The 23,639-nt window shown below is 41.5% G+C and overlaps 1 protein-coding gene across 3 annotated transcripts; it reads right to left on the minus strand.

Annotated features, from left to right (window-relative positions):
* Window positions 1-317: 317 nt before the first annotated feature.
* LOC121286995 (amyloid-beta A4 precursor protein-binding family A member 1-like) lies at window positions 318-23,448 on the minus strand. 3 transcript variants are annotated; one of them, XM_041204404.1, is made up of 10 exons: window positions 21,676-23,445; window positions 19,917-19,953; window positions 18,561-18,706; window positions 17,933-18,019; window positions 16,949-17,125; window positions 16,398-16,574; window positions 10,678-10,890; window positions 7,666-7,785; window positions 3,904-4,039; window positions 318-2,674 (listed from the first exon to the last, which is right to left on the minus strand). In XM_041204404.1, the coding sequence occupies exons 1-10, from the start codon at window positions 22,909-22,911 to the stop codon at window positions 2,493-2,495; spliced, it is 2,511 nt and encodes an 836-aa protein (XP_041060338.1). In that variant the 5' UTR covers window positions 22,912-23,445; the 3' UTR covers window positions 318-2,492. The 3 variants fall into 3 exon arrangements, with proteins under 3 accessions (XP_041060338.1, XP_041060339.1, XP_041060340.1); XM_041204405.1 differs by having other exon boundaries at window positions 3,899-4,039; window positions 21,676-23,442; XM_041204406.1 differs by lacking the exon at window positions 16,398-16,574 and having other exon boundaries at window positions 21,676-23,448.
* Window positions 23,449-23,639: the final 191 nt, after the last annotated feature.

A 23,639-nucleotide genomic window follows, 5' to 3' on the forward strand; every position in this document is an offset into this window, starting at 1 on the left:
TAACAGGCTAGCACAGGCGTATCTTCAAGGTTGAGGGGGCCTGGGACAGATGCCAGTAGACAATTCCTTGCATGAAGATGCAGTCGGGTACTAAGGAATGTGGTTGTGGCCAGGACACTGGCCTTGTTTAGAAAACAGCTAATGATGTGGTTTGAAATTTTGTGGGGCTGGTAGTCTGGAAGGTGGAGTCATGTGACTGAAGTCTCTTTCAGATGAATTGTTTGTGATTTTATAGCATTTGCTAGAATTCAACTAAACAGAAAAGGTAATATGAAAACCTAAGCCATCCCCATTTTTAACTAAGAAATGCACTGATGCCATATTAACTGTTTATTGCGATGAAAAATGTAAATGAGCACCACATAAAGGAAGCATTATTATATAATTACTTAAAAACTCAACAATCTGCCCATTCTCTCACTTTCATTTAAAATACCTAAATATCACACGTCAATAGCACATTCCTTTGGAAGAATTCAGGGCAGACCCATGTAGTAAAGGCAAATTACAGGTGTATGGTTAAACACTACATGGATCAAACTCTGATCAGAGTAGTTCGCTGGTTATTAACTTCCGATGTAAATGATATAGTATAAGGATACAGCTCAAGAGAATAGTTTTGATGCATTGAGGGTTGCAGAGTTTCCTGCCCTCAAGTTCTCCTCCCTCTTGTCTGAAGACACTGACTCTTGATGGGGTACAGTGCCACAGATCTGAGAAGCTCACAGCCATCACCTAAGTATTTTCCAGCAGGGAAATGATAATGATAAGGTGCAGGAGCTCTGGGCTGATTCTTCTCCTCTTCCTTGCTCAGGGGCATTGATAGAAATTATAATATCCCATGATCCTACTCTGCTGTGAACAGTCTCGGCTGAGATCAGCTAATTCAGCACAGATCAATGCCTGAACAGGGTCCTTCTGTCTGTATTGTTCAATAACACATCAGATGGTGCAGTTATCAACTGAGCCATGAGGGTAGCCTTTTTCTCAACAGTTAACAGTAAGTCCTTGTGAATACGAAACACTGTACAAACATTGTTGTATGCATTGGAGTCAAGTCAGAACTATAGTTCTTAATAAGCACCCTAAGCACGTTAAGTACTATAAGTTTAATGGTGCTTTTCAAGGCACCAAAGGCAAGTATTCGTAAGTGAGGTATCCTCAGAATCTTTTCAATGCACTTAATTTCCTTCCCCCACCAAAAACTACTTTCCATCTCTCTTCTACTGAAAGAATAACTGATAGGGGTTAACTTCTAGAGGCATTAATCACTCTAGGCCATCATCCAACTGGCTGTTCCTCACAGGAACCTAGACAGTAAGTGCCAGCAGTCTTTTCTATTGTGGAGTGTATCACAGCCATGCCTAACCCTGATGTCCACAAACATTCCAGTGGGAGTCACTGGATGGTAACCAGATTTGTTCTTTCAATAAATTTCTGAGAGACAAATTCCTCCTCCAAAATAGTAAAGCTTTGTTGTTTTAAAATTCCCTGTCATACTTTAAACACCCGGGTGTACATGAATAAAATATGAACTAAAATAGAGCTCTCCTATATGTATAAATCTAAACTTTACTTTATACTGGTGAAGTGGGGTCCCATGGGAATAGTTCCGTGGGTGCTGACCTTTGTTGGGAAGCAGGTTCATGGGCTTTGAAACTGGCTTTGGACGCAGTTCTAAGAGTGCAAACAGCCTGTCAGCAACTTAACAAAGTGGGCATTTGTGTGAGACATTAAGAGTCAGCAGGATATTTCAATGAGCCCAATCTGTCCTTGTTCCTCAACCATATGTGCGCTTTCCAGCAAGAATCACTGAATAGTGATCAGAAGAAGGAACCCCAGACATATTTTTGTCTCCTTATTTATAGGCACTAATTTTAGCAACTGTAACTGTACCTTGAATTTTTAACAGAAAGTTGTAAACTGCATTTTGTATAGGCCAAAGCAAAACTCAAGAACGTAAACTGAATCTGAAGTCCTTATCTCAGGAAGCCGTGCTGTTGGAAAGGCAGTATTCACATAAGAAAGGGTCAGATGTGCATGCTCTCTGGGATGACATACATGCCGTTATCCCTAGTGCTTTTAAACAAAAATGTGGCACACTGGTCTGTTTATTCTATTTTTAAATAAATCAGTTGGTTAAGATAGTTGTCAAGCTCATGCCCTTACCAATGATAAAATTAATCCATGTGAGATTCTACTTAAATAAAACAATGGAGCTTGCTTACAGATGCCATGTGATAACTAATTTGTGCTGGTGATATGGCAAAAGCTTGGTATGAATTCTTTTCCATGAAACGCACAATGCCACATTCCATTTCTGTGGTAGCATCTCCAATGTGTAGCATGTAGGCCTGCCTACCCAAGAAGTTGACTTATTTCTTCCTCTCACACGCTGGCCTGTGGTAATGCTGTAGCTCTTAGCTCCTGGATGGCAGCCAATTTAGTGCAGAGTAGAACGATTGTGTTAAGTCATCTCTTGAACATGCCAATTAAAAATGGTGCTGTAATTTATCGAGGCACTGTAAACCAAGCCATGTTAATGTGGAAGCCTTAGATCCCAAAATGTTTGAGCTGGCTAGCAGTGATGATCCTTTTTTTTTTATATGTATATTGGTTGCTCCTGTCCTGTTAGCAGTCTGTATGTAGCAGCTGGCATCGTCTTTATGTGTATCTGGAAAAGGAAAAGAGTTACCATGGCATAAATACTCCAGAGCATTTCCAAATCTCTCTTCTTCGTGTAAATATAATGCCTGTCGCAGGCAGCATTGAGCCTCAGAGCAGAGGCCCAGGTTTGATCAAGTCTGTGCTATTATGAGCCAGGGCAGCAACTGGGGTTGTCCAACTGGCCTCAGTGTCCTAGCTTAGGGATGGGGACGAGATAGTGCAGAACAAGCTAGTGTTAGTGCTCCTAATCACCAACAGTGACCCCCTTAGGAAATTGCAAGTATATCAGCATCTGGTTAGGATGGATTGGACTGTGATGCCTCACTGGAGATGACCAGTCTGCCAACACTTACTGCCCAAGTTCATTAATGCAGTATACCACTTTGAGCAAGAACCCAGATGTCAGTTGGTGAGAGGAGGAGCAGAGAAAGGAATTAATTGCCCAAAAATGCCCTCACAGAAGTTTGACTCTCTAACATATTGATTTTGGGACATATTTTGAAAGCAAGATTAAAACATTTTAAAAATGTTACATGTTAGGTTGCACAATATAATGTGCATGAAAACAGAGTTAGTGCAGTGCAATTATTCATCACATGGGGGTATCCTCTGGTGAATATTGGTGACTGGCAGACAATTGAGAGTTCTAAAACAACAGTCATACAGGTTTGGTGAAGCAACACTCTTGACACAGGAATGAATTCAAGATTATGTATTTGTCCAAGGGAACCCACCCAAGAATCAATTAAAAGTTGACTATGTCTTATCTATCAATTTATTAAGCTTTTTAGCTCCTTGCCACTTCTTGTTACAGGTTCTTTCTAGGGGATAATTCCATGGGCATCAGCTGCTCTCAATGGTATCTTGTCCAAATGACAGGTCATTTAACTGTAGGAGGAGAATCACAGCCCAAATCAACTCTGCCTTTACATAATATCCAGACAGATGCACATTGCACCAAGTCCACTGGATAGTTATCATGAGCAGGAAACCTTACTAACTTTTTGACCCTCCCTAACTCAAAGACGTTGAGGACAATTGTAGGAACCCTAATGCTGACCCAGTTTGGATCAATAGGGACTGAAAATGGAATCTGGTCTGTATGCCTCAGTATCACACTGGACTGTGCATGCACTCAACCAGCCAGCCATCAGTATGCAGGGTACTTCTCAATAAACAGAGATTATACAGTTTTTTTTTAAATAACCTGCTCTGTATTTTTGCCAATTACCTCACCAGTGGCATTCGACAGTCTTTGCACAATCTTTTCATGTGGAGTTGCAACAACGCTTTGTCCATTTATTTCAATGATGCGATGCCCTACTCGGATTCCACCTCGTTCTGCAATTCCACCTCTCATGAGGCTGTAGATCTGAATCAAGAAGTCAAGAGAACATTTAGCTACATTAACTTGTTTGCTGGTTAGCATGTTGAACTGTTGTTGACTTTACATCAAGGCCAACCCTAGTTCCTTAAAAATAAGAACAATTTTACACACCAATTCTGCTCACCTTGTTGCCTCTTCCCTTATTTTCTCCTTTCCCAGTTTTTAAAATGTTTGAGTTTTAAAAAAATTTAGTTCTACATTCAATGATTCTATCAGAGAATTGGATCATTATCTGAAGAGGAAAACTTTGCAGCTATACAGGAAAATGCTGGGAGCAGCACCAGATGAGTTGCTCTTGCACAGAACAGAGAACAGACAACGGACCAAATGGCGTCCTTCCATGCTGTAAACATTCCATGATTCTGATTCCTCTATTCTACACCTTATTTCTCAAAAATAAATTAAAAACTCCTTTGGTAATCTTTCTTCCTCTGAGCCATCTTTGAAAGGTTTCTAAAAATGTTTTGACTAGCCAATCAAAAAAAACCACAAGAATCTTGAATGACACAGTCAAATGTTTAATCTCTAATCCTTCTTAAGCATCACAACGGAAATGTACTCACTCAGCAGCAGCCAGCATGGGGAAAGCATACTTGGCTAAAGTGGACTTGCTCACAGCATACAAAGGGTTAACCTACTGTCAAGTGATTTTAAAAATCTCACTCAGAACACACCACGCATAAGGAACTCAGCTGGTGGTGCAATTTTGAATAAAAATTGATTTTTTAAGCCAAGTTATTTGGGAGTAAGTTTAAGATTAAACTGACCGATGGGTCCAGATGATGTGAGCGCTGATCTCAATCTCTGGATTAAGTTACAGCCCCAGTAACTCACTCCAGCATTCATCGGATGTCCAAAGTATCCAATGACAAAGACGCACAATACTTGCTTTAATGGTTAAAGTGTCAAGCAACTTATAGTGGGTATAGATTAACAGCATGAGACAGCTTCTGATTTAACACCAATTAGTAATCTGAGAGTAATCAGAAAATAGCTGATGTCAAAAATTTAAAATATGGCAGACTGTTACAATAAAAGGCAGAGCAGAGGGAGCACTACAATGCAGCTAACCTGTGCTGTACCTGAGCTGCTGACCCTGGCTAAGTATTCCATTTCCATCATGCACTTTGAAGAGTACAACTGTTGCGATCAGGATGGGAAGAGTGCACAGTTGATCTAGCCCCACTACTCCATAGGTCACAACATTGGTGTAAATATTTAATTCACTCACTAAAGTGGCCAATTATTTACTTTCGCTACTGTCAGACCCAGAATAAAAGATACTTTAACTGGGTTTCTTTCAATAAACTCAATGATTGATTTATTATAAAACAAAAGTTCCTTTTAAACAAGTTGCAATAACTGTTTACACACAATTTGTAATCTGGAAGTTTAAATATCTAGCCCTTTTAAAGTACTGTAGCATGCGCACCACACACATAAATAAAGGACAAACAAATAGGGTCTCTGCAGAGAGGGACAGTTGAAGAAAAACTTTGTAAAAATAAAACAAAGTTCGTGGGGTTCTGAATTTGTTGATCTGGTGCTTCCTCATGTGAAGGCGGATCGCTGGTCCCAATGGACGTCTAGAAGTTTTCACCAACAGCTTCAGCGTGGAGGAGAATAAAGCTGGGCCAATCCTTCTTGTCTCAGCCTTTTGGGTTTCCAAATACAGGCAAGTTCCCCTGAGATGAGGATTCCTAGCTGGATACTGATAGCCATACTACATTCAGGCAAGGCAAAGAAAGTACAAGCTGGACAGCTTTTCCCCTTCTAAGTTTATTCCCAATTGAGTTAAAAAAACAAGTTCAAAACATAAATAAAAGCAAAAAATGCTGGAAAACACTCAACAGGTCTGGCATTATCTGTGGAGAGAGAAACAGAGTTAACGTTTCGAGTCCATATGGCTCTGAAGAAGGGTCTGTTTCTGAGTTTTCCAGCATTTTCTGTTGTTATTTTAGACTTCCAGCATCAGCAGTATTTTGCTTTTATCTTAGCTTTCAAAACATAAAGCTCATCTTTGTCAGGTAATTTCCAGTAAATTGCCAAGGCCTTTGCCTTTAAAGCAATTTCTTTCCCCCAGCTATTAGAGTAATTACTGTTCAAATTAGCAAATAGCTCTCCTCAAGTACCATGCAGGTCAGGTGATTTCTTGGGAAAAGCGTGCTTGCTCGAAGTCCAAGATGAACTTACTACCTTTTTGAAAAAAAACCAAGTGTCCAAATAATGCAATGTCCTTCCAAATTTTAAAAGAAAATACAGTTCTTGAAGATATGTTTCCAACACAACATATGTAAATGTACTCATTTCTACAGTGTTGCATTGTCAGTAGTGCTGTCCTTCAGATGAAAGTTTCAACTCAGGCTTTGTCAGTCTGTTCAGATGATTGTTAAACACCCTATGACACTAGTTGAAGAACCACTCTCTTGTCTTGGCCAATATTCCATCCTCAACCAACATCGCCAAAAACACATCACTCGTTCATTCATCTCATAGCAGTTAATGTGATCTTGCTATGTACAAAAGGACTGCCACTTTTTCCTACAATGTAAGTCAATGCTAGCTCATTCAAAATCCAGTACTTTTTTATTAAAGAAGTAAACAGCTCAAGGTAGGAAAAGTTAATACTGTCTGAACATATGCAAAGATTTTAAAACATGGGAACTTAGTACGATTCACACATGGGCATGAACGTGCTATAACTAGGACCTAACCTAAACCCTTTAAAAGAACTAGAGTTTACATAGCACCTCACAGGGCCACGTTGCAAAGCACCTTAGTCAATTATCTGCTTTTTTATGTGCAGTCACTGTTATAATACAGGAAACACAGCAGGCAAGTTTCCAGCAAGGTCACACAAACAGCCATAAGATAATGACCAGATAATCTCTGTTTCAGTGATGTTGGTTTAAATAGATACTCAACAGAATTATCAAGATTCTGATTTAATTAATAATCACAGATACCTTGACTTATCAATGCAATAGACAGAAAGGATAATGCCACTTAATTTCCCCTGGGCATTCAGGTGAATTCTAAGTTAAACATCATTTGGTTAAATTCAATTTGATTCGTAAACTGAAAATCGACCTTAATCCTTTCGGTACAACAGACAAATTATCCCACTTAAATACGATGAAGTTGCCAGCATCACAATGGCCACTGGTTCTGCTTGGTGACAAGTTGTCAGCTAGCGGACACTATTCATTACTCCCTGCTCTATCACAAACAGTGGAACCCAGCAGGCAAAACAAATAATTAAGTAAATCAAATTTAAAAAGGTTTAGAATGGAGAGTTTATTAAAATTTAGCCTTTAAAATTATAATAAGAGAGAAGGTAAATGAGACAGGGTAAAAGACATGTTTAAAAGTTTAGCTTAAATTATTTCCATAGTATGGGGTTAAACTTACTTTGATTCCTGACACGAGTAGAATGCTGTAATATTAGTACTTGTTTCTCTGAACAGTGTCAACATTTTTTCTACCAAATGGCAGGACCTAAGAGACTAGAAGTTCCTTCAGGGTTAAGACTTAAAATTGTTTTACAGTATCATTTGCAGTGGTGCAAAACTTTCATACTTTAACATCTCAAAACACAATATCTTACTTACAATGCCATCCTGTACACTAAATCCGAGCTGGTGTTTTTGGTCTGGTCGTTTGATAATAGCTGTTGTGACTGGTGGGCAGCGTACAATGTTGAGCTTCACTTCAGACTGGTATTTCAAGTCCTTTAAAAGCAATACATTAAATGTCAGAAAGAAAGATTTGCTGCAAAAAACGTCTCTAACTGGTGCTAGGATCACCACAAAAACCATGCAAAGGCCGCTCAGCTGTGCTAACCATTCCTCATCTTAGTAGGAGTCATACTGAATAAGCAGCAAACTTGTTAAAAAAAAAAGGATGTAAGGATAAACCTAGCAACTATATGTCAGTCATTTAGCTTAAGTGGTAGGAAATAGAAGCATCAAGTACAAAGACAAGCAAGTTGTAAAACTCTGCTTTGGCCTCAACAAGAATAGGAAGGATATGAAGTCTTTAGAAAGAGTGCAGAAAAGATGAACAAGGGTGGTTCCAGGGATGAGGAACTTCAGTTATGTGGGTACACTGGAGAAGCTGGGGTCATTCTCCATAGAGAAGAAAAATTTGAAGGGAGATTTAATACGTGTTCAAAATTATCAGGGATCGAGACAGAGTAGCTAGATACTGTTCCCTGGAAGGGTTGAGAATCACAGGACATTGATTCTTTTGCCAATTACTTTAAATCAAAGGTGAGACAAGGAAAAGTTTTTTTAAATGCAGCGAGCAGTTAGGCTCTGGAATGAACTGAAGATGTAATGGAGCCATGTACAATCAGGTCTTTGAATAGGCCATCTGGATAAGCAGCTGAACAGAGAAAATTAGTAGGGCAACAGGGAAAGGTTGGGGAGGTGGAACTAGCTAAATTGCTCCTGCAGGAAGCTGGCAAGGATATGACAGACCAAATAGACTCTTCCTGTCTGTAACCATTCCATGGTTCAGTTGCATCTTAGAGCAATTGTTGGCCATTTGCTTAATTTCTTATTCATTTAGTTATTTCTCAATGGTTTGCTGAGGTGTAGCTTCATGGACGTAGCAGCCATTCTTCCTATGCTGAAGCTGTACAGCAGCTTCATTTTCACTGTTGGGGGCAATACTGCCAAACTATATCTGATCATGAATACAAAAACAAAATACTGCAGATGTTTCAAATTTGAAATAAAACAAAACAGAATATACTCAGCAGGTCAGGCAAGATCTATGGAAAAAGAAATATTAATGTTTCTCCTCCATGGTGTCTGCCTGATCTGCTGATTATTTCTAACATTTTCTGTATTTATATCCTGTCATTGTCTGACTGCCACATACATGCATTTAACCAGATGCAGCACTGGGGTGATGATCAAGAACCTCTCTCTGGCTGAATTTTCTTTCCCTAACTTCAGGGCCGCAGGACATCTGTAGCACCCCAACTGCTTCCCCAGCTAGAATTGTCTAATTAAATTTTGAACTTTCTGACCTATATGGTTTAATTTCTTCTCACGGTGCCCTCTAGGTAGCTGAATGGTGAGCTATAAAGTGGAATAGCTAAGCATACTTTTCAAACTGTTTTGAGGTGTCAAAGTATGAAAGTTTTACACCACTACAGATCAGATGGATTCACAGAAACCTGATCACCTCCTGGGAGCCCTCTTCTTCTACATGCTGTTCTATCCAAAGGCATGGTGTGAGCTTCCACATATACACTGACAACTCAGTTCTACCTCTCTCCCTTCCATTGCTTCAATGCTGTCAGACTGCTTGTCCAACAGTCATTATGAATGATCCAAAATTTCTTCCAATTAAACATAGAAAAGGCCAAAGTCAGCATCTTTAGCTCCTGCAATAAATTCTGTCCCCATGCCATTGATTCCATCCCCGCTTTCAGCCACTGCTTAAGATTAAACCAGACCCTCTGAAGCAGAGCATCCTATTCAACTCAGAATATAAATGTATGCGTGTTGACAGCATAAATATTCTGATCAACTCAACTTCACTTGCTGCACTGGATTACACATTCAAATGACCCTTTGTGATGAGGGTTGACGAACTTCAGTTATGAAGATAGATTGGAGAAGTTAGGGGCAAAATACTGCGGATACTGGAAATCTGAAACAAAAAAAAATGCTGGAAAAACTCAGCAGGTCTGACAACATCTGTGGAGAGAAAGACAGAGTTAACATTTCGAGTCCGTATGACTCTTCTTCAGTGCTGGGCCAAATGGCCACCTCCTGCGCTATAATAACTCTGTGATTCTGTGTATCAATACATCCTAGCTATATTTTTTCTACCACTTGTATAAACAACTTCACCCGCAAAAAAGGACTACGCAAACCACAGTATCTTGAGGGTTCTGACAAGCGAATAATTTGAAATTCTGCCTTCACAGTTGCACAGATCCACTCATCCTGACACTCAATAATAGTCTTTCAAATTTTTGCTTTTGTGCTCAAAAAATCTGGCATTTCGAATAAAGCATTTACTGAAAGTCTGATATCTTCTCCCCAAATTTTTTTTTGATGTGTCCAATTCTGTCTTCATCCCTCCTTTGGACATCTATTTTTGAAGTACAATCCCAAAGTGGCAATGTGCTCCCAGTACTGCACACAATTGACCATTCTTTATCTGCAAGCCTAGACAATAGAATGCTATCTAGCTAATCAAACACCGTGGCCATCAAAAGAGTTCAATACTGTCTTCACCTGACGTCCACAAGTTTTCACTTCCCAGTAGCAATTACTAGATACAGATCAAGGCCTTAGGTGACTGCCCATTCATAGTTCACGGGTGTTAAGATCAATTGTGCTCAACTATGACATTAACTTAGGTTGAATGCAAGACCTTCCTGGTCTCTGTGGCTCAGTGTCACTGCCAGCAGGAAATCCAATTGACACATCTGGGGATGTTGCATTCAGAGGCTTATATCAATGCACATCTAAGTTATATCTGAGGAACCAACTATAATCTATAACAAAGGCTGTTACTGCTCAGAAACTATACTTTAAAAAGAGATAAATAAAAAGAGAGCAACGCTCAGAAACTGCAGAGCTGCAGGAATTCGGTACCTTGATTATGCCCTGGCAGGTGGCAAGTGGCAGTCCAACTAAACTAGTGCCATTTACAGAAATGATCTGGTCACCGATGTTCAATTCTCCTGATCGTTCTGTGGGCCCACCATGCATGAGGTTGGCTATCACCACTGTGGGAAGGATGGAACCCCAGCCAGACTCCACTATCACAAGGCCAAGGATCTCTCCCTTTGCCTTTTCTATACGGACCTGTGTAAAGAACAGAACTGCATTAATCACTCACATTCACAGTGGAAATCCTCTTGGTAAAACAGCATCACAGGTTCAAATAAAATAACCGCATGACTTCTCAATTAGGCCAAAAAAATTACATGTTGGGACACACAATTTCCAACCAGCAGTCTTCCCACCAACCCCACATTCTCATCCCAATTTTCCCCCTCACCTCTTGAGGACATTCAGTTGCTATCCCACAGCACTAACAGTTCTGAGGAGCAATACCATTTACCTTCTTATAAAAGCAAAATACTGCAGATGCTGGAAATCTGAAACAAAAACAGAAATGCTGGAAAAATTCAGCAGGTCTAACAGTATCTGTGGAGAAAAAAAGCAGAGTTAACGTTTCGAGTCTTTATGACTCTTCTTCAGAGCTCGAAACGTTAACTCTTTTTTTTCTCCACAGATGCTGCTAGACATGCGGACCACTTAGCTTCTGTTTGACTCTGATCTCTGTTACATTTTTCTACATTTATCTCAAGTTAATTCAAAATCAGATACCACTTCCCCACCCTCATGGTTCATTAATTCAGATGGATGTTTCCTCAGGTTAGTGCAGACTTTGAGAGGCCAACTTGGCACTCCTACTGTCACTACAGCTGACAGCTGACAACTCAATGCATGCCAGAGGTTAAAAACAAAAAAACTGCGGATGCTGGAAATCCAAAACAAAAACAGAATTACCTGGAAAAACTCAGCAGGTCTGGCAGCATCGGTGGAGAAGAAAAGAGTTGACGTTTCGAGTCCTCATGACCCTTCGACAGTTCTGTCGAAGGGTCATGAGGACTCGAAACGTCAACTCTTTTCTTCTCCACCGATGCATGCCAGAGGTTTTCTGGTCTCTGGGGCTCAGTACTGTATCAGGCAATTAGGTGAAGAAAACTACAAGTGATTTTGCAAGGTTACCAGAAAGCATTAGCTGGAAAATATGGGGAGATGGTGCTGTGGTGGTAATGTCACTGGACTAATAATCCAGAGGCCCAAGGTAATGATCTAGGGTTCAAATCCTACCATGGAAGCAGGTGGAATTTAAATTCAATTATTAAGTCTAGAATTAAAAGCATATGGTCACCATGCAACCATTATAGATTGTCGTAAAAATTCTCGTCTGGACCTGGAAAAATTTATCAATTTTGCTTCCAATTTCCACCCCTCCATCACCTTCACATAGTCCATCTCTGATACTTCCTTTCCTTGACCTCTGTTTCCATTTCTGGTGATAGACTATCTACCAAATTTCATTACAAGCCCACCAACTCCCACAGCTATCTCAAGTATAGCTGCTCAGACTTTGCTTCCTGTAAGGGTTCCATCCCATTCTCTCAGTTCCTTCACCTCCGTCTCATTTGTTCCGATGATGTTGCCACTTTCCAAAACGGCACTTCTGACATGTCTTCCACCTTCCCTAACCGAGGTTTTCCCACCCATTGTGGTTGACAGGACCCTCATGTCCAACCAATCTCCCAGGCCTCTACCCTCAAACCTTCCCCTCACTCCCAGAAACATGATAGGGTCCCCCTTGTCCTCACCTTTCACCCCACCAGCCTCTGCATTCAAAGGATCATCCTCCAACATTTCCACCAACTTTAGGATGATGCCACCACCAAACACATCTTTCCCTCACTCCCCTGTCAGCATTCCGTAGGCACTGTTCCCACTGGTCCACTCCTTCATCACCCCCAACACTTCATCCCCTTTCCACAGCACCTTCCAAAGCAATCGCAGAAGGTGCAACACCTGCCCCTCCTCCCTCTACATCGTCCAAGGGCCCAAACACTTCTTTCAGGTGAAGCTGCACTTCACTTGCACCTCATTCAATTTAGTCTACTGCATTTGCTGCTCCCATTGCAGTCCCCTCTACAATGGGGAGACCAAACGCAGACTGGGTGACTGCTTTGCGGAACACCTTTGGTATGTCCGCAAGCATGACCCAGACCTTCCTGTTGCTTGCCATTTCAACACATCATCCTGCTGTCATGCCCACAGGTCCGTCCTTGGCCTGCTGCAATGTTCCAGTGAAACTCAGCGCCAACTAGAGGAACAGTACCTCATCTTTCAGTAAGGCACTTTACAGCCTTCTGGACTTAACATTGAATTCAACAACTTCAGACAATGAACTCTCTCCTCTATTTTCACCCCTTTTTTAACTCCTTTAAGTTTAATTAATTTTTTATTTACTTCTTATTCATTTATTCATTTTTTTATCCCTTTCTCTATCCTTTTCCCCAACAACCACCTCCCTCCTCACCCCAAAAGGGCCATTTGTTATTTGTTCCATGTTGTTCTTTCAAAGAGTGCTGACCATTGTTCTGTTATTCACATGTTCTGCTTTCTTACCTTTAGGCCGCTACCAGCACCTTTTTTAGCCCTTACCACTACCATTAGCACTCCCTTTCTCTTTTGTCCATGACATCTTTGTCAATCTCTACTTAGCCCCCACCTTTTGCTGACCTTCTATCCAGCTTCAACGGCACCACCCTCCTTAGTATAAATTTCATCGCGTTTCTTCTTTTTTAGCTCTGAAGAAGATTCTTATGGACTCAAAACATTAACACTGTTTGTCTCTCCACAGATGCTGCCAGACGTGCTGAGTTTTTCTAGCATTTTCTGTTTTTATTTCAGATTTCCAGTGTCTGCAGTGTTTCGCTTTGTCGTAAAAACCCATCTGGTTCACAAATGTCCTTCAGGGAGGGAAACCTACTGTCCTCACCTGTTCTGGCCTACATATGACTCCAGACCCACAGCACTGTGTTTGACTCTTAAACGCCCTCTGAAATGACCTAGCAAGCCACTCAGTTGTATCGAACCACTACGAGGTCTACTAAAAGGAATGAAATCAGGATCACCCTGCAATGACCTAGGCATCGGAAACTACAATGGCACACCCAGCCCTGTCAACCCTGCAAACATCTAGTGGTTTGTGCCAAAATTGGGAGAGCTGTCCCATAGGCTAGTCAAACAACAGCCTGGCATAGGCATACTCACAGAATCATACCTTACAGACAATGCCCCAGACACCCCCATCACCACCAGAGATGGCAGCACAGTGGTATACAGTTGGAAGGGAGCTGACTTGGGAGTCCTCAACATTGACTCTGGACTCCAGGAAGTCTTAGGCCATCAGGTCAAACATGGTTAAGGAAACCTTCTGCACCACCTACCATCCCCCCGCAATTGATGTGTCAGTACTCCTCCATGTTGAACATCACTTGGAGGAAGCAGAGGGTGGCAAGGGCACAAAATTTACTCCAGGTGGGGGACTTCAGGTGTCTATCTCCAAGAATGGCTCGGTAGCACCACCACTGACCGTGCTGACTAAGTCCTAAAGGGCACAGCTGCTAGACTGGGACTTCAGCAGGTGGTGAGGGAACCAACAAATGGGAAAAACCTACTTGACCTCATCCTCACCAATCTGTCGCAGATGTATCTGTTCATGACAGTATTAGTAGGAGCATTATTGGTAGGAGTGACCACCACACAGTCCTTGTGGAGACAAAATCCTGTCTTCACATTGAGGATACCGGTGCTAAATGGGATTGGTTTTGAACAGATCTAACAACTCCAAACTGAGCATCCATGAGGTGCCATCAGCAGCAACAGAATTTTATAGAACCACATCTGTAACCTCATGGCCTGGCATATCCTCCACTCTATTATTACTATCAAACCAGGGGATTAATCCTGGTTCAATGAAGAGTGCAGAAAGATGTGTCAGGAGCAGCACCAGTCATGCCTAAAAATGAGGTGTCAACCTGGTAAAGCTACAACACAGGACTACTTGCATGCCAAACAGCAGAAGCGGTCTTCAATAGAGAGAGCTAAGCAATCCCACAACCAATGGATCAGATCTAAGCTCTGCAGTCCTGCCACATCCAGTCGTGAATGGGGGTGGACAATTAAACAACTCATTGGAGGAGGAGACTCCACAAATATCCCCAGGATAAAGCAGCCTGCTTGATTGGCACTCTATCCATCATCTTAAACATTCACTCACTCCACCACCAATGCACAGTAGCAACAGTGTGTACCATCTACAAGATGCACTACAGTAACTCACCAACGCTCCTTTGACAGCACCTAGCAAACCCGTGACCTCTATCACCTCGAAGGACAAGGCCAGCAGATGCACGGGAACACCACCATCCATAAGATTTCCCCCAAGCCAAACACCATCCTGACTTGGAACTATATCATCGTTCCTTGCCGGGTCAAAGTCCTGGAACTTACTTCCTAACAGCACTGTTGGTGTTCCTACATTATATGGACTGCAGCGGTTCAAGAAGGCAGCACAACTCCATCCACTCAAGAGCAATTTGGGATGGGCAATAAATGGTGGCCTAACCAGCAACGCCCACATTCCATGAAATAAAAAAAAATCAGGGCTACAATAATATGGCCCAATCTCCACTACCGTGCTTGCTGTTAACTTGACCCTGTGTCAGGATTGCAGTTTACAAAATTACAACCACCATTAACATTCAACACCACTTTCTTCTGAACTGTAGGTCAATAAAGAAAATAACCCAATACATATGCACTAAGATTCCCTTCATTTTTTTTAGTGCATAGTGTCCCTTCATAGAAACATCTCTAATATACCTTTTGAGCCACTATAGAATAGATGTTCTATTACATTATATATAAACACATTATATATAAACCAGGGTCCCCAGTTGACTAATTATTTTCGGATTAACTTCTGGCTGCTATATGCCCCAAATTCAAATACAACAATGCCTTTCTTCCTTGTTCACTCTGTTGCCCTCTCCCTCTTTGCTACTTTAGTAAATCCATCAGAGCACATTACAGCAAATTAAATGTACTGCTTAAAACTAAGCTCCAGCAGTGACACCAATTTAGGAAGAAAACACCAAGAATTAACCTAGGAGATTTCACAACTCACCAAGCAGCCCAGCTGGTTAGATATTGTGCCTACTGAGCCATAAAGACTAAATGGTCTAAGGATACAATCCTAGACTGTGCTAACATGTTCAGTTTCAGTAATAGTGTCATTATAAATGGCCAAGCATTCCAAATTACACATTGGATTTGGGAAAGATGGGGTGGAAGGGAGAGAAGTCAGCCTGAGGGTTCCTAACCTTTGCTACTAGGTTAATACAAGAGAAGAATCAGTTTTGGCTGCAATATCCCATTGTCCAGAAAAGAACAGACTCACACACAATGAATGACCATTTCAGCAAGGTGGTGGAGGCTTGCCTGGATTGTGGAACCATAAACCACGAAGAGTCGGTGCCTTTAGGAGTGGTGGGAGAAAAGCTGACAAACAAAAATCTTGGAATACTGGAGATTAAAGATGACTCCTGAGCAACATCCAATATTAATAGATCATCTTGCCCCTCTCCTCCCACAAGTTTTTTTTTGTGAATCCAAAGTTACCCACCACCAGATATTGTCAAACAGCCTCTTAACATTGAAACAAGTAAAACTATGTTAGTTCTCACTTCAGGGCAGATGCTCACCTCTTTGGAGTTCTCCGATTTGGAGAAGTGTACTAGATCCCCGTTGTAAAACTCAGTATCAAGTAAATCATTATATTCATTAGGACTCAGATCCGCAGGATTGATGCCATTAGCATTTAGAAACTGCTGGTATGCCACAGTGAATGCTTGGCCTATTGCTTGTGCGATAAGTGATGCCTGCAAGCAGTTAAAACAAACATACAGATGGATCGCACAATGGGATTTGTATACGTGCACACACATACAACCACAAGTTCTTTACAGGGCATTTTGTAGCAGTGAATTTATCAGATTTTTTTAATGTGGGGAAGCGTTTGCAAAATCAACAAAAGCCTGGGGATCCCATTCGAACTCTGACCTCAAAGAAATAACAGGCAGCCAAAGAAAAACAGTATTATTATTGCAGAAAACATTAATTAATTTGCAGCAATGTAAATAGTATGCTGCTAAGTCAATAAATACAGAATTCTTATGACTCAAGCTGTGAGGTCCCCTATAATCTGGGAACTTTAAACATCTATGGCTATAATGAAATGATGCAAACTACTCACATCTTCTGACTCAAAGACATGGCATATCATCTTGTATTCTCGTTTTCCAGCAGGAGAGTTCCCGGTCTCCCGGTCTGGGGATTTACGTGGCAGTCGTCGGCGAGCCATGAAAACTATTGTAGTTCCAATATCTGCAATGTACGAAATGGTCTGCAGAGGGTGATCCATCAGGGTTTCCTACAGAAACAGTGATCACATTTGCGATAATCCAAAGACAGATTCCTGCAATCAGTTGCTAAATATGCTAAAAATGTTTTCCAGTTAAATATACAGCTGTTTGGCTCTGCCATGAGGATTTCAATAAGTCTAACAGGCATTTGAAATCTTCAGTCTATCCATATGAACTGCGAAAATACCCTGTAAAAAATCAGTCTGCCATTCCAAGCTTGGGTGGTGACTGCGGAAAATTTTTCGACCTGCGCAACAAAAGGTAGCCTACATTTCTATGCAGAATTGGGGGAACTCTGCACAATCGGAAGCAAATCGTTCAGGTGGGATATTAAAATGAAGCTTCATCTATCCTCTCGGGGGTGGGGAGTGGTGTAAAATATCCCAAGACAGTATTTAGAAGAGGAAATGAGTTAATTGTCTCCTGGTCAATGCTTCTGCCTCAACTAAAACAGAAAATCTGGTCATTATCCGACTGCTAATTGTGGGACCTTACTGCATGCATATTGGCTGCTGTGGTTCCTACATTACAAAAGACTACACGTGGGACGCACTGAGATTGTGAAAGGTGTTATGTAAATGCAAGTGCTCTCTTTCTTTACTGATGGTTGCAGGTCTCTCACTGATGCTGATGGTGGTAATGCCATTAGGAGCAATTGATAATGACAAACTAAGGGCACTTCACAAAATTAAAATGAATTAAGTGGGATTTTTCATATACTCTCTTGATACCAACAGACTGAATAAGCCCAGTGACAGTGTATCATGCTTAGAATACCCCAGAGTAAACTTCTTAATCGTAGCTTCTTCTGTTACCTGTGTTTCTGCATTCAATACTTTAATTCGCTGCGTTGATATGAACAGATCCACTGCAGTCATTGGCTGCGACTCTCCTTCTGGTGCCTAATAAACAAACAAGATAGTTACTTCATCTATATTCCCATTATGCCCTCCTGTAAATTTCTCTGCTCCTCTGGAGAAGCTTACACCCTGCTGGAGTCTTCAAGTAGCAGGAACTCCTCAGTGCCTCATTCAAGCAGCCATTCTTCAAGTATGAACCCAGTCAGTGAATTTTAGCAATCTGTACAATGAAGGGACATCACAAGCAAACCCAATGGTATCCTCCCAGCAGGAGTCACTGTACAGCAATAAGAAGCTGTATACCTGATTTTCAAAAAATCTTTCCTCTCTCCTTGCCCAGGAACACTGAGGCCAACTGCAATATCATATTCAAGATTAGCTGAAGGTACAGGTTAAGTACCAAACCATGTGAGCCTCCTGGTCTGTCTGACGCAATACTACACTGAATACCATCAATACCACAATGAACACAAAGGCAACTGAATGCTGCTCTACCTATATTTGCATCACATTACAAACTGCTAGAATTTGAAAATGTGCTCGGCAAACGAATTAAATAAATTGTAACACTTTTGACAAACACCTTTATCCTCCCCACTGCTTCCTGCGCTTGTGACATTCGGACGCTGGTTGATGGATTTTTGTCAGAGAACAGTTGGGTTGACCCAAGGTAACTTGCTGCAAATATGATTCCATCAAGGAGATCCTCAGAATCGCAGGGTCCCGACACTTCAGGGGGAACAAAAAGCAACAAGAGCACTGTTACTGAACATTGCATTTTACACCATTCCTCTCCCACCCCCTGCCTTCTTCAAGGCACTGTGTATGGATTCCATGGGTGCTGGTTGTCCTCCCGTACCTGCCCATGTGACCATTCTTCATGGGTAAGCATAACGAATGCTGCCAGGTATTTCTGATCTTAGAACTCATTACAGCTGAAACTGAAATGGTCTTCAACTGAAATCCATGCAAATGTACTTTCCAGCAAAAGTCCATTGATAATGTTTAGGAGCTGGAAGCCTGGCTTCTTCCCTCCTCCTCTATCTCTCTAACCCAGGAGATGCCAAGACAAATTGCAGAGACTCTGACATCGCCCAGTGGAAATCAGCCAATTTATCGCTGACCAAGGAACTGGCATCCTGTTGATTGATACATACATAGAGCAACTAAAGATCAAACTTGCTGCTTAATGGGATACACAAGGCATGATTGCCTCCACTTACATCACAACATTAGCACTGGATGAGACATTAAACTGAGGCCACATATGCCCCCTCAGTTGGGCATAAAGGTCCCATAGCACCATTGGGAGAACAGTGTTTTTCGAGTGGTGTGGATATGATTTATCTTTCAATTAACAGCACTAAAACAGATTCTCTGATCACCATCACACGGCTGTTGGGCCTGAGAGAGATAGATAATTAGTTTATTGAAAATCATCAGGTGCTGAATTGTGATGACGATACAAATAAAACAAGTCATCATAATTCATAGCATGGTTATAAACAATTAAAACAAAAATAAAGTATAAAATAATAAAAGATTTGGCACAATTATGAACATTTAAGTATACAGATAATCCAGTGCTAATGTGATGTAAGTGGACACAACCATGCATTGCGCATCTCACTAAGGAGCGTGTTTAATCCTCCCTTGTTCTTTTTAATAATTACAATATGTCGCAAAATGTTGGTCTCCTTAATTTACAGAATAAAAATATAAGGCCTACTGTTTTCTACTGCGCAAATTGGCTGCTGTGTTTCCTACAATACAACAATGGCTGTACTTCAACCATTGGCTGTAGAGCGCTTTGGGATTTCCTGAGACTGTGAAAGGTGCTATAAAAATGCAAGTCTTTCTTTTTCTTTTCAATACTCTGACTCACTGTACAGTAACAATAGGCAGATATTTGAAGATTCCCAAGGTGGAACCAACTTACCTTCTTTAAATGCTGGGTAAGAAAGTTTCTTCTTTGGCTGAAATTTTAAAAAAGGAAGACTTTCAGTAACAAAAGAAATTTAAATACATTTGTTCATTTGTTTAAGGTGATTTAATTAAATAATTAGCAGAGTTTTTGTTTCTATTTGAACACATAAATAAAAAGAAGAATTCTAGTAAATAAACCATCCTGTGTATTGTTGAGCCAAATGGAAGGCTCTTCCCAAGCAGAATCAGTTGAGCTCAGTCAGGGCACCAAATGGGGTGCACAGGCTTAGAGTCACTGTTTCACTCCCTTCCACTTTCTGCTTGAATGCAGGAGTCCCACCCTCACTCTAGGACCACTCGTAACAACTTGACAAATGATATGAACTCACTTTGTAAGAAATTAAAAGCAAGAACCAATATTAATCTCCAATAATAGAGTACAGCAACCTACAAGATGCACCACTAATCCACGAAATTCCTACATTTAATTTGGCCCCAGGCCCCATGTGGAGTAGTTAAGGCAAACAACATAGGTGTATATAAGTACATGAGGGAATGAGGAATAGAAGGATATGGTGACAAGGTGAGATGAAGTGATGTGAGAGGAGTCTCGTGTGTAGCTTAAACACCAGCACAGACCTGTTGGGCCAAATGGCCTTTATCTGTGCTGTAGATGCTATGTATGTACTTCACGTGTACATTTGCGTATCTGAATGTATGCATAATTTTCTGTAACTCTTGCTTGCTCGATGCCCTTTTGCAGATGTGGAATAAGTGGCCCTCAATATTACACATGAGTGGAGTTTATTCGAACAGGAATGCAAACCCACCCTTTAAACACCTCTTCACTAAAAAGTTCAGTGCTTGTAGAAGTGTAGGGTTCCCTTACTTGGAAATTATTGCTGCAACAAGTACAAACTGGCTCTGAGACTGCCAGCAAAGTAAAGCAAAGAAGTTTAACACAGGTATATTTGAATGATCAGAATGATCAGAAGTAACACTGTGGGTTCCTATGGTACCAGTTTGTTTTACCAACACCTCCCCCCTTGCTGCTTGCTTCAATTGGCAAATTTTTCATTAATTGAACTCATCTAGCCTGCCCGTAACACTGCTGAGAGGGGTTGAAAATGTCACAGGTACATCTCAGTCAGCCAAAGGTTTACTATACGCAACATTACAGGAAATCGAAGAGTTAGTGTATAAAATCATTAAGATTGAATTAGGCCCCACTATTGCATAAATGATGCATTTCCAGAGACAGAGAGCTGCTGTCCACAAAGGTACATGGCTGTCCCTGTTGTCATTTACCTTCAGGGCCTTCATTTAATTCAGGTCACCAGTGAGCCAAGGCTGGTTTTATAGACCGGCAGAGGAATCTCAGCACTGGAACCACCCCAATGTTTCTTCTACATTATCCTAATGACAGATTTCACTTCTAAAGACAGAGAAGCACCACCATCTTGCCAGTGCCAAATCCATTTCCCAGATCATACATTGAGGCTGAAGAGTGAGCCTGCCAATTTAATAAGACTATCAAAAGTTTGCACCGGGAGCTGAAGCTGTCCTGACTTTTATCACCTCTGACTCAAAGTCAAACAAAGGTTGTATTTCATTCTGGTGGAAGCTCATTGACCTGAAACATTAACTGTTTCTCCCTTTAAAAATGCTGAGCACTTTAAACATTTTCTGTTTTTATTTCTTGTATTTCATTAGTCTGAGCTGGATTAGATTAGAGGTCATTAGGCAGTATTCTAATCAGTTTTCTTTCTTACCTGTCTATTATGTTCATAGACACAGCTTTCTGCGTGGCAAGTGCCTTGCTTCTCCAGATCAATGTGCTCAACACCATCTTCAGGCAGAAAGGATTTGCTAATATTCTCGACCTCTTCCTTTAACTCTTTAAGGGCTAAAGACAAAGCCTCTCCCTCTTTCCTCCAGTCTTTCTTCAGCCTAAATAATGGTCCACAATCTAGGGGGGAATTTGAATCATCATCAATTGACCTATCTTTGTCTGGACAGAAATCGGGAGTTTGTTGATCCTGGAGCATTCTCTCAATGTTTTCCTCAGATTGACCAAACTCATTCCCAGATGAGGCTTCTAGCCAACAGCAAGCTTCTCGTGAGGTTCTGCGTTTTCTATCAGTTCCTTCTGGTGAGTGACTGAATGTACCCATAGTCTGATCATTACAAACCACGTGGCCGATAACACTAGATCCTGAGCCAAGACAACTTACTTGGATTAGTTCGTTGTCATGATGAACCAGATCTTCCATTTCATTACTGTTCAAACTTTTAGGTCTCTCAGTTGACATGAAAGGCTCATGATTCATCTCAGTCAAATCATCCTGATGGTTAATCATGCCAAATCGTTGCCTGTCATCACCTGTCAATAAATCAGTCTCTCCATCGGTTGTGAATTTGCTGCCACTTTCTAAAGTAAAACCATCAAACTGGGAAGGCTGGGGAGCCAGTTTTGCTCTATTTTCCAAGGTCACCGTGCCCTGTTCATAAAGGCGTAGTTGAGCCAAAAGCAGTTTGATCTGGCAGTGATCATCATCCTTATTATCTTGAAGGTCTGAAGTTTCCTCTGTGTTGTCAGTTCCTGAACTGAAGTCTATCACACCATCTTCAATCAAATTATTTTCAGAATCTGCATTTAGGTTTGCCGGATACAAGTGCACAGCACCAACAGAGGCACTGCCTCCTTTAGTCATTGAGTTTTCTAGTTCCAAATTGTCCGGACGGTTGTCATCTCCGTTAATATTTTCGTTCACAAGCACACAGTGTTTATCCACATAAAAGTCATCCCCCAAGCCCTCTCCATTGGCATTCCTGCTGCCTTGAAGGTTTTCCTCAGAGCCATCTCTACTAACCTCAGTCAGGACAGTTTCCACATTTACTTCATCATCATTTTCCAGTTCTTGATCATCCATCCTCACCCCATTCATGCATTGACTTGAAGCAAGAAGGGGGTGATCAACCTCAGTGAGATTTTCCTGATTGTTCATATCAATCTCCCATTATTGCTATTTGTACAGGAAGATGTTTTTCTAAGTCAGGGCAAGGGGACGCTGATGAATATGGAAGGGTCACAAACTGACAAAGGAACCCGCTCTCACTGCCCTAGGGTGTCGAAACCCCGATTATAGTGAAACCCACCTAAAGTGAACCCCACTCTGGGTGCAGAGAGCCCAAGCCCGCTCACAGTGAACACAGCTCTGCCTTCTGGTGAAGCCCCTATTGGGATGGGGCTGTTTCAGGACCACTCGAGCTGCCCAAGCACCAAGCCATTCCCGAGCTGCAGTTACTGCAAGGTCCGAGGCCGCGGTCCCGACCTGAATAAACTCCTGGCTGTTGCCGTTCCCGCCTGCGCATCGGATCGGACAGGCTGCAGGCCACCTAGCTGCTCCCACTCCGCCGGCCAAAGTCCGGGAAGCCTCCAACAGTAGGCCTGGCACCGGCACCGGCCCCGACTGGACGTCGTGACATCTGACGCACAGCCTACGTCCTGACGCACGATCGACATCAATCCCTCATTTGTATGATGACGTCGTTTCGCCCGCGGCCTCCTGAGCTTCGCGATCACGTGGTCGTTTTAATTTCTAAATAACGCCCTGAGTGAGTATCAGTTGTAAAACTCCACCTTTCTTAATACGTCAGTTACTGGAAAATAAACACTGCTTCATGCCATAAAAATTAAAATAACATTGGGGACCTGAAACAAGAAAAAACTAGA

The sequence above is a fragment of the Carcharodon carcharias genome, chromosome 14 (assembly GCF_017639515.1).
Source record: "Carcharodon carcharias isolate sCarCar2 chromosome 14, sCarCar2.pri, whole genome shotgun sequence".
Lineage (NCBI taxonomy): Eukaryota > Metazoa > Chordata > Chondrichthyes > Lamniformes > Lamnidae > Carcharodon > Carcharodon carcharias.